We start from the raw sequence: 12,054 nt of genomic DNA, 5'->3' as shown, positions 1-12,054 counted from the left end.
TTCAAGGATTGTTTTCCTTTCTAGGTCATATATTTTACATAGTCTGGCTTTTGCGTTTTCATTTTTAAGTTTGGAATCTTTCAAGTGTTTTAAGTTGGTGATGTTTGCACATAATTTATTTAATTTTTTTTTCCAGCCAAATTTTCCATCCTGGAGTGCCGGGAGTTTCCTGGGGTTTTTTTTGCAGCTTGTAACCAAGTTCCATGGTTGTTGTTTTTGCCTTCTTTGCCAAAGAAGTATGTCAATCAATCACTCAAAAACCTTTATTGGCACTAAAACCAGTAATCGTACAATCAAGATTATACTTTCCACTGCAATAAGATCAATATGGTGATGTTATGTCAAGGCTCCTTGAAATATTCAGCCTAGTTTATTACAACAGCAAGATATTCAGCTACACAGTCAGTCAAATCAGGTGGTTTATCTGCTGACATCATTTGGATTAAGCTCTCAGGGGAGCCAAAGAAATTTGAAATAAAAGAGAACCGGTGGTTCTTAAAGGGAATGTTACGATATCTCCTGGAAATAACAGCTGAGGAAAATATATTAAATCTGGCCAGCAAAAATGCCCAGCACTACAGTGGTTTAATGAGATTGGTGAAATAATTGGCACCAGTTACAGACAAAGGGGGCAAACCATAAAAATGAGGAGAGCAAATTAAATTGGAATCAGCTGCCAGAGTCTGAAGTTCAATGTCCTGAATTCTTTGGTGGATAATATGGTAAAGTTGAATTTTTCCACAATTTGTCACGGAGTTCAGGTTAATACCTATGGAAGTGATTTTAAAGTTAATAAAAGAGTACCATATGGAGATAAAGGGATCACTTAATAAATCAGTCAAAAGGGATTGGGAAGATTTCTGAAAGTGTAAATGAAGTCTAAATATAATAGGCAAGGGTAGTTGTAGAATGAAGCTCAAATTCACTTAATAATGTTGCAAGTCTAATCGTATTTGGGATGCCTAAAATCTTGCACAGAAAGAGGGCAGCTACATGTTCTATCTCATAGTTGGCCACAGTAATCCATATGGGGACCCCCAAAGAGGAGCTGGTTAGTGATTTTCGCCTGGAAAACTTGGACAGCAACAGAGACATATTGATGTCCAATATGGAAATGGAAATGGACTAATGTAGGAAACTGATTCATAGGCAAAGAATCTGCCACCTTACGATGGTAAGAACAGTTTAATTTGTAATGAAACAATAAACCTAAATATCGAAAAGATTTTACTTGTTCTATTGGCTTCCCATTTATTTTCCAGCTGGTACATTTCCAAGATTTGGAAACTGTCAGGATCTTTGATTTATCAGTGTTGATGGTTAGATCATTCTTGGAGCAGAAATCAGCAAAAGCTGAGAGTAATTCTATAAGACCTGACTTAGTGGTAGATAAGAGAACAGTATCATCAGTATACAATAGCAATGGAACAGAATATGAGTTCATCCTAGGAGCATGATGTTCAATTATGGCAATATGGTCTGGTAGATCTGGCATGAATAAATTAAAAAGAGCAGGAGCAAGGACACAAGCTTGTTTAATTCCATTAAAGATTGAGATATCTTTGGTCAGAAGACTTTTATTATTGATCCGAACTTGGCAACTATTGTCAGAGTGAACTTTATGTACCAAGAACAGCAGATGAGGGTCTATTCCTTTGCTGGCCAGTTTATTCCAGAGCAGAGATTGATTGATGGAGTCAAACGCTCCTCGAAGGTCAATAAAAGCAACAAAAAGCTTGCCATAGATAATATTTCTCAGCTAGAAAAACGAAAGTGAGTGAGTTTTCGAGCATTGAGGATCCCACTCAGGAGCCCACCTGTTCCTTACCAGGCAGGTTAAGATCAGTCATCCATTCTAAGAGATGTTTTGCTTGATGCTTAGCATATATTTTACCAAGTATTGAAAGTAAGCTAATAGGGTGGTAATTAGCTGGTATACTTGGATTGCCCTTTTAAAACACTGGAATAATGATAGATGTTAAACAGGAATCAAGAAAAATACCAAAATGGTCAATTAGAGTGAAAAGATGACACAGAGGTTTCACCCACCAGTGCAGATTGTTTTTAATTAAATCAGCCGGGATTCATCTGGACCCGGAGCCTTTCCTATTCTAGGGAGGCAATAAGTTCTAAGATCTCCTGTTCAGAGACTGGGGGCCAAGGAGGGACATCACAAGAAATTTGCCCAGCGAATTGAGTTGCCAGTATGTGTAAATTACTAGTTGCAAGTTTAAAGTATGGAGGAGAATCATAAGATATGTTTAATGTTGTGCAATCTTGTTTCCAAAAGGCAACAGTCTTTTACTGTAAATAATTTTGCAACAGAGCATGCTAAACCTGGTGCTTTTGGTATGGTTGTGTGACCACCATCAAGATTTGGGGGGAGCCCTCAGGGGTGTGTGTCTCCTTGGCTATAGGCTCCATGAACTCCAAACCCTTGTTATAGAACTGTTTTTTATTTGGATAAGGGAACAAGGTACAAATTTTATTTGGACAGCTGGTCCTCCCTGTCCTGACAGTCTTTAGGGGACTTAGTTAACTCCACTAGTTCCTGACTGCCTTCAGCCCTAGTTCTATTAATTGGCCTCCTGCATCTCCAGAACAGGGGCATGTGTCTAGTTCTCAACACTTAGCCCAGCTAATGGGTGGCCTTTATGAAGGACTGGAAGTGCAAGGCCAATGGAGGTCCCTGAGTCCCAACAGTTTGTCCTGCCTCTGGAGGATCTGTAATCGGTGCTCATTGTGGCACTTTCTCCATCAGCACTGCCTAACCCAGGTTAGGAAGGGCCCAGAGGCTTAGAACTTGACTGAGTGTCTGTGCTATCATTATGAAGTCCAGGATTAGGTGATGACCAGTGCACTCCTCTCACATACTTCACCTGTGGAAAAACAGTCTATATAAATGGAAAACCCCCTCCCATAGAAGTTGGGATAAAATTTAGTTACACACTAGATAATCAACCAAGCAAGCACATCCAAATCACAAAATGTAAGTCATTACCAAATGTAAAATGTCACAATAATTATTAACTCATTACTGTATGTTGTTTCCTCCGGGGTTCCTTTGGCCACTAACCATTGTTGCTGTTCATGGAACAAAGTTTCAAAGGGAAAGAACTGAATATCAAACAAGAGTCTTAATTTTATTAAGTGTGAAAGGCTACATTTACTCACACAATTTGCAACTTCTTATTTGGGGGCCATGTATTTATTTATTTATTTATTTATTTATTTATTTATTTATTTATTTATTTATTTATTTATTTATTTATTTATATGCTGCCCACTCTACCCAGAGGTCTCTGGGCGGCTTACAATAATTAAAATTCAATACAATAAAATGACTAAAATACAATTAAAATACAATTAAAATTGCCATCATCAGGACCCACAGTTGTTATTTCAATTAAAAGCCTTCTGGAACAGGAAGGTTTTCACCTGGCACCGAAATGTCATCAACGTCGGCGCCAGACGAATTTCAGTCGGGAGGGCGTTCCATAGTCTGGGGGCAGCTGTCAAGAAGGCCCTTTGTCTACAAGCCATCCCTCTTACCTCTTTGAGGGATTGCTCTTTCAAAAGGGCCCCCTGGCTAGATCTTAACTGCCGGGTAGGCTCATATGGAAGGAGGCGGTCCTTCAAGTATCCAGTATCAAGTATGCCATTTAGTCTCATTCTCATGTCTGAAGAAGTAGACTATGTTCATGAAGGTAAAAGGTAAAGGTTTCCCTTGACAATTTGTCCAGTCGTGTCCAACTCTAGGCGGCGGTGCTCATTTCTGTTTCCAACCAACCCATAGAGCTAACGTTTGCCCACAGACAATCCCCCGTGGTCACGTGGCCAGCATTGTAGCGTACAGCCCTGCCCTCACCTGTCTGTCACAGCTGAGCAGTGGAAAAGGAGCCAATGAGTGAACGGAAGGCGGTGCCAAGGGGGGAGGGGTTTGGATATAAAGGTGGGTGTAGGGAGTATGGGAGGAGAGTTCAGTGAGTGATAAGAGTTCAGTGAGTGATAAGAGTTCTGTGAGTGAGAGAGATTCTGGTAGTGAGAGACTGTGTGAAACTTAAGAGTGAACTGAGAGTTGATAGAGCTTTAAAGTTAAAGTAAAACTGCTTCAGATTCAAGTGATTATCAACCTGTGATTTACCTACTGCATATTAATCAGATGTTACCATTCCTGATCAAATAAATAAGTTAAGTTTCAAAGTTACACATGTCTCCTTGAGTGATTGGTATTGACACAGCAATACCTGGTGGCAGCTAAGAAGGAAGAAGAGCGAGAACCTCGTGGAGGCCTGAGGGAATAAGGGCTTCAGAGAGGCAGCTACAAGCATGACTAGATATGCAACACCGTTTACCTTCCCACCAAGATGGTACCTATTTATCTACTTCCATTTTTGCATTTTGCATGCTTTCGAACCGCTAGGTTGACAGGAGCTAGGAAAAGTGATGGGGGCTCACTCTGTCACGTGGATTCGATCTTATGACTGCAGGTCTTCTGACCTTGTAGCACAGAGGCTTCTGTGGTTTAACCTAAGTGCCACCACGTCCCTTTATGTTCATGAAAGCTCACATTAAATATTGCAGTTAGTCTTTAAGGTTCCTCCTTTTTGTCTTAAATTTTTTGTTTATGCATTTGTTTTATTTATATTTCTTCTCTGATATACAAGCAGGCGTGTGAGCTGAGGATGACATCTTCCTCCAACCACTAGGTATTGTTTTCAACTTGGCTGCAAATTATATTTTGTCTCAACTTCTCTGGTATGGGATTTACCATATTCTATGCGCCTCTGTTTTCAGCCATAAAGAAACCATGTCCTTTGATATAAAGTAATGTGAGAGGAGGGGTGCTGAGTTACCATATTTTTCTGTGTATAAGACACCCCATGTATAAGACACTCCCACTTTTCTAACCCAAAATTTCTTTCTTAGCAAGAAAGTGGAGGGGGAAAGCAATTCCTCCTTTCCCCCTACATTTTTGCTGCAAAAAGCAGCTTTCCTCCTCCTTTCATGTATAAAATGACCCTCAATTTTTCCTTTAATTATTTTAGGAAAAAGTGTCATTTTGTACATGGAAAAATATGGTACTTTTGGTATGGTTGTGTCAAACAAGACTGCAGTGATATTCTAATTTACATCCTAGGAAATAAAATTTGAAGCCTACTACCTCTGAACTGATACTACAGCCCACATTCTGGAATTTGGTTTAAACAGAGGGACATCCAGCCATACTTTTTGACAGACAGACAGACAGAAACCTTTATTGGCATACTGTACAAAAGTAAAACACATTAAAATGCAAATAAAACATTCAACAGCTAACATGTGGCAGGGGACATCCAAATGCATATTAGGGCTCGGTATTTATGTTTCTTCTGTACCATCCACAGCTCTGTAATGTTTAGTCCGATGAAGGCTTCTATAGGAGTCAAAGGTTAGCTTGTGATGTATTAATAGGCTAAGGAAGGTACCATTCACCCTTGTTTTCAGATTGGGTACAAAGACCACATTTTCTTGTTTTTTTGTTGGACATCGAATGTATTTTGTTGACTTGGTTGAACCTGGTCATTTAAAAAATTGATAACAAAATTAAATTGGGTAACATACACACAAGTAGTGATTATCTACATTTATCTTTGGAAAAAGGGATCCTTAACAATGGATCTTTAAGGGATCCTTAAAGAAATGGACCAGAGTTCTCCAAAACAGAATTGTCACTAATTGTATGCCTGTTTCTGTCAATTGTTTAATAATAAACTCTGCTACTTTTCAGGTTTAAGAGGGAAGACTGGTCCTGCAGGACAACCTGGGGAGAAAGGAGATCAAGGAGAACTTGGTAAAAAAGGACCTACAGGATTGTTAGGTGCTAAAGGTGATGTGGGTTCTGTTGGTCCAGCAGGCCCAAAAGGAGATAAAGGAGAAAGAGGAAAAACAGGTTTACCAGGAGTCTGTAAGTGTGGAAAAATAGTATTAAAATCTGCCTTCTCTGTTGGGATTACCACAAGTTATCCGGAAGAGAGAATTCCAATCATTTTCAATAAAGTTCTTTTCAATGAAGGAGGGCATTATAATCCTTCAAACGGGAAATTCATATGTGCCATCCCAGGGATTTATTACTTTTCATATGACATCACCTTGGCAAATAAACATCTTGCCATTGGCCTTGTCCACAATGGGAAATTCCGGATAAAAACTTTTGATGCTAATACAGGAAACCATGATGTAGCTTCTGGGTCAACAGTGATTTATCTTCAGTCAGAGGATGAAGTATGGCTTGAGATCTTCTACACTGATCAGAATGGCCTCTTTGCTGATCCAACCTGGGCAGATAGTCTGTTTTCAGGATTCCTCTTGTATGTTGATACAGACTATCTTGATGCCCTGTCAGATGATGATGAACTGTGATGCTTAAAATGTTTATTTAACTCTACATGAACATAAGACAACAAACAGATTCTGATCTTTATTGTTAATCAGAAAAATCAGTAATCAAAATTGGCCTGGGAATTTGATTTTGTTCTCAGGGCACCTGTAGTACAAGAATTGTTCAGTGATAAGTACTTCTGTGGTTGCTGTTTTTATCAAACAGATGATTCTGCTAATTCTGTGTAGTCCTCTCAAATCAATGTTTATAATAATATTTAAACAATATAAGATAATGTGTGTGCAGTGTTATATAAAATATGTTGGTTAATAATATGCTTCTTAAGTAATGACATGGACATGAATAGTTAGTGCTATGAAGCTGGGTAAGAAAATCAACAATAAACTTTTTTATTATTCTAAAGAGTTGTTCATGTAAAGAAAATCAGTTATGGTCTTAAAACCTGTGTAGAGGGCTTTGTGGATTACAGCCATCCTACAGCACCAATAGTTGTTGTTTCTACCTGTTACATACAGCACTGATGTTACCTGTCTGTCATGGGTTTGGAGGGAAAGTTCCATCCTATGGGGAGTGGAAGGCGGGACATCAGGAGGAGGGGCTGTACTGTATATATATATGGAGTTTGTGTGGAGCTAAGAAGGAGAAGCTGGAGAAGAGCTGAGAGAAGAAGCTTGAGTGGGAGTCTGTGTGTCAGACAGGGTACTACTGTGTGTCAGTCAGTACCAACCTGATAGGTTCAGGTGTCTGTAGGGTTAGCCAGAACTGATAGGTTCAGGGTCTGTGCTTTAGTTAAATGCGTTCTGTGTGAACCAAACTAGTGTAGGTATGATTGAGACTAAGCCACGTTACTGTATCTTATTCATTTGATCATTTTATTTTCCCTGTGTGTTATGTAAATAAACCTTATTCTTTTATTTGTTAAAAGTCCATCCCTGGTCTGTGTGACTTCTTATAGGGAATGGTTGGTGGCAGCTTAGTGAAAGTGGGTGACATATCCCAGTAGGTCTGGGTTTGTCACATTGATTGGTGTCCAGCGTGTGGGATACGACTGGTCCAGTTGTCCAGTGGTCCAGCAAAGCCTTGGCAAGTGTGCCCAGAGCAAGGGGGGTCTAGTCAGGGACAATCTGAGGGCGCATAGGTAATCTTCTAGGCGTACCTCACGGGGAGGTGCGCTAGTGGAAGAACGTGCCAACTGGGGACTAGATTAGGGAGCTCTGAGGCAACCTGTTTTGGCGGGAAAAAAGCTGAGGCAAAACTGTGTAAAGTAGCAGTGATCTAGCCTGTCTGCTGAGAGGCCTAGCAGAGGGGGGTTGGACTCTGGCTGGCAACAGTTGCAAGTTAGTGCTGAAGAACAGCAGCAATCTAGAGAAGGCTGGTTCTGAGGCAAAAGAGAAAAAAAAAGTGGTCGCTTTATTTTGAGGCTTGACTTTTGAAAGCAGCCTGTTCTGGGGGGGGATTAGGCCCTTGACTCGAAGCCAAATGGCAGAAATGGGTGAAGTAAAAGACCCCCAGGTTGACCAAGGTTCTGAGGATGAATTTGGCTCAGTGCAGGGTGACACGGGAGAACAGAACCCAGAACTCAGGAAAATGCTCATAGCCCAACAGCATGAACTGAGGATGAGGCAATTGGAAAGAGAAGAAAGATTAGAGAGAGAAAGAAGGGAGGAAAGGGAAAGGCAATTTGAAATGGAAAAGGAAGAGAAACAGGAAAGGGAAAGGGAGAGGCAAAGACAATTTGAATTGGAATTGCAGAGAGAGAAAATGGCGTTTGAGTTAAGAAAATTGGAACTGATGAATCAGAACAATAATAACAATAGAGATTCTGAGGTGGGCCAATTGTCTAAAACTGACCTGAAGAAATTCCCTGTATACCATAAGGGAGATTGCCCTGAGGTGTTCTTTTCCCTAGTGGAAAGAGCGTTTGTGGACTTCTCAGTAAGGGAAACTGAGAAGATGACCATCATGCGATCTTTAATCAGTGGCAGCCTGGCAGAAGTCTATGCAGAGATGCCAGAGGAACTGATGAAAGATTTTGCAGAGTTTAAAAAACTGGTGTTTGCCAGACATGGGATAAATGCGGAACAGCTGAGGCAAAGATTCAGGTCACTCACCAAGAAACCAGAGCAGACTTTTACCCAAGTGGGGGCCCAACTGGTGAGGCTGCTAGAGAAATGGCTATCTCAGGAGGGAACAGAGACCTTCCAGCAGCTCAAAGACCTGATAGCGCTGGAACAGTTCTATTCAGTCCTGCATGGGGAACTGAAGTTCCAGGTGAGGGAAAGGAAACCGAAATCTGTGGCAGAGGCGGCCGAAATCGCCGATTTTATTTCCCAAATAAGAAAGCCCTTAGGTGCTGAGGGGAAATTGATGGGTAAACCCAAAGAAACCTACAGCAAGTACCCTCAGGGACCAGGGAAAAACCAGCAAGGGGGAGGGGCCCATGGGGAAGGGAAGCCCTCAGACATGAAACCAAGACCTCAGATTTTGGAGGGAAAACCAAAACAAGATGAGAAAGACTCAAAATACACCAGAAAATGTTATTTCTGTCAAGGAAAGGGCCATCTAATCTCAGAGTGTGAGAAATTAAAGCAGCTAAAAGGAATTGTGCCTCATGATTCGAGTGGAACCAAGCCAAAAGCTGTGTTCTGTGTCCAGAAAGAGCAAAGCTCCTTGTCACTGAGGGAGCCTGTTGCCATGGCTACTCAATCTGGAACAGTGACATCTGCTGATCAGGCTGAGGAAAATGGTCCTCTTGTGGAGGTCAAGCGCTGCTTGCTAGTGAGAACAGATTCTCAGTTGTTTGAAACAGCAGGGGTGGACGTAGGAATACTTGACCATCAGTATCGGGGGTTAAGGGATACTTGTTCCCAGGTGACCCTGTGCCATCCAGATATTATTCCTAGGGAGTATATAATCCCGAATGAGAGCATAAAGGTGGCAGGGATTGAGGGACAGGTGATCTCGCTGCCAGTAGCTGAGGTACCTATGAACTTTCAAGGCTGGAGGGGAGTTTGGCGGCTAACGATTTCATCGACTCTGCCAGCAGCCGTGCTCGTGGGAAATGACCTGGCTAGTGATTACACGTTCACAAGCCACCACGGGGACAGTTCAGGGGGGTAATGATGAGCCCGAGACGGAAGCAGGTGGGGGGAGTTCCGAAGCTGTGGTGGAAACCTTAACCACAGACAGCAGATTTGGCCAAGAGCAAAAGGCAGACGCCACTCTCCAAAAGTGTTTTGAACAGGTGACAGACGCCCAGCTAACACCTGAAACCCCAGTGAGATTTCTAGAGAAAAAGGGGATTTTATATAGGGAGACCCTGAGGAATATCTCAAAAGGGGGAGATGGGATCAGAAGTCAGCTAGTGGTACCTGAAAAGTATCGCCCCATGATCTTACAAAGGGGGCACTCTGACATGTTTGCTGCGCACTTAGGGGTGAACAAGACACAGCAGAGAATCACACAGAATTTTTACTGGCCTGACATAGGGAAGCAGATCAGGGAGTTCTGTAAAAAATGTGATGTGTGTCAGAGGCAGGGGAATAACCGTGACAGGACCAAAGCAAAGTTGTGCCCTTTGCCTGTGATTGACACTCCGTTCAAATGCATAGGGGTGGATATTGTGGGACCTTTGCCCAAGGCCACAAAGAGGGGGAACAGGTTCATTCTCACCATTGTGGACCATGCCACGAGGTACCCTGAAGCCATACCCTTGTCTAACATTGAAACTAACACAGTGGCAGATGCCTTGGTGGGGTATATGTCCAGGATGGGATTTGCCTCAGAAATAATCACAGATTTGGGCGCATCGTTTACATCGAAGCTCATGAAACGGTTATGGCAAATCTGTGGAATTAAACACAAGGAAACCACTGCCTATCACCCTGAAAGTAATGGGTTAACGGAGAAGTTCAATGGGACTCTAATGCGCATGATTAGGGCTTACTTGGCAGAGAATCCAAACAATTGGGACCAGAAGCTGCAATCCCTTTTGTTTGCTTATCGATCAGTGCCACAAGCCAGTACCGGGTTCAGTCCGTTCGAACTCTTGTTTGGGAGAAGGGTGAAAGGCCCCCTTGATTTAATCAAACAAGAGTGGGAGCAGATCACCCAGGATGACCCACAAGATGTTGTGATATATATAGACTCTTTAAGGAATGACCTAAAGAGAAACCTAGAGCTAGCAGCAGAGACCCTGCAAGCTCAAAAGGTCAGAAAGAAAGCTTGGGATGACCAGGAAGGCAGGGAGAGGCGCTTTAACCCAGGGGAGGAAGTGCTGTGGCCTAGGCCCTGCAAAGAGAACAAACTGCAGCTGGGTAGCCCAGAAATAAAATACTTGGGTCACATAGTAGGGGGAGGAGTGATCAAACCCCTAGAGGCCAAGATAGAAGCAGTTCGTGATTGGCCTAGACCCAACTCCAAGAAAAAAGTCAAATCATTTCTTGGGTTGGTGGGCTACTACAGAAAGTTCATCCCGAGGTTTAGCGAGATTGCAGCTCCGCTGACCGATCTGACGAGGAAGAAGACTGATGACCGCATCCCGTGGACCAGCGACTGTGAGGAGGCGTTCCAGAGGTTGAAGGAGGCCCTCATCAATTATCCAGTGCTGCGTGCTCCAGACTTCGACCGGGAGTTCATCATCTACACCGATGCGTCTAACAGCGGGGTAGGAGCAGTTCTTTGCCAGGAGGATGAGAATGGTGACCAGCATCCAGTGTCCTACCTGAGTAGGAAACTCCAGAAAGGTGAGAGACATTTGGCAACCGTGGAAAAGGAGTGCCTGGCCATAGTCTACGCGATCCAGAAGGCCAAGCCTTACATCTGGGGAAGACATTTTATTCCGTGCACTGACCATTCACCACTGCAATGGTTAAAGACAATGAAATCCCACAATAGCAAACTTATGAGGTGGGCTTTAAACCTGCAAGACTATGACTTTGAAGTGAAGGTGGTCAGAGGGTCAATGAACTGTGTTGCTGACGCCTTGTCAAGAAGACCTGAAGAATGAAGACGGCGAAGAAACATGGACTATGTATATATTTTGATGACTAAAGGTTAAATGCACCTGTTTTTTGAACTTGGTTTGTATGAATAAAGGTAACTTGATGTATTGTAAATGGTAAATGTTTAAATGCCTAATTGATATGTTTATCCTAGAGTAAGTATGGTATTGTATGTTAATGTATAACTGTTTTGTGTGTTTTAACCAGGTTGTTTTTTGTAGAAAAGCACTTTAGCTTTCCCCCTACAAAACAACTTATAAAGAGGGGAGGTGTTACATACAGCACTGATGTTACCTGTCTGTCATGGGTTTGGAGGGAAAGTTCCATCCTATGGGGAGTGGAAGGCGGGACATCAGGAGGAGGGGCTGTACTGTATATATATGTGGAGTTTGTGTGGAGCTAAGAAGGAGAAGCTGGAGAAGAGCTGAGAGAAGAAGCTTGAGTGGGAGTCTGTGTGTCAGACAGGGTACTACTGTGTGTCAGTCAGTACCAACCTGATAGGTTCAGGTGTCTGTAGGGTTAGCCAGAACTGATAGGTTCAGGGTCTGTGCTTTAGTTAAATGCATTCTGTGTGAACCAAACTAGTGTAGGTATGATTGAGACTAAGCCACGTTACTGTATCTTATTCATTTGATCATTTTATTTTCCCTGTGTGTTATGTAAATAAAC

General features: G+C 42.3%; 1 protein-coding gene across 2 annotated transcripts in view; it reads left to right on the top strand.

The window, feature by feature from the left end:
- The window catches only part of C1QTNF7 (C1q and TNF related 7), a 46,698-nt gene extending 39,387 nt beyond the window's left edge, over positions 1-7,311 (top strand). For both annotated transcript variants that reach the window (XM_073001049.2, XM_020806588.3), the window contains exon 3: positions 5,771-7,311. In XM_073001049.2, coding sequence (XP_072857150.1) covers positions 5,771-6,402 — 632 coding nt within the window. In that variant the 3' untranslated portion in view covers positions 6,403-7,311. The remainder of the gene's footprint in view (positions 1-5,770) is intronic.
- The last annotated feature ends 4,743 nt before the right edge of the window (positions 7,312-12,054 follow it).

Source organism: Pogona vitticeps, chromosome 5 (assembly GCF_051106095.1).
Source record: "Pogona vitticeps strain Pit_001003342236 chromosome 5, PviZW2.1, whole genome shotgun sequence".
NCBI lineage: Eukaryota > Metazoa > Chordata > Lepidosauria > Squamata > Agamidae > Pogona > Pogona vitticeps.
This window is presented reverse-complemented; position numbering and strand designations above follow the sequence as displayed.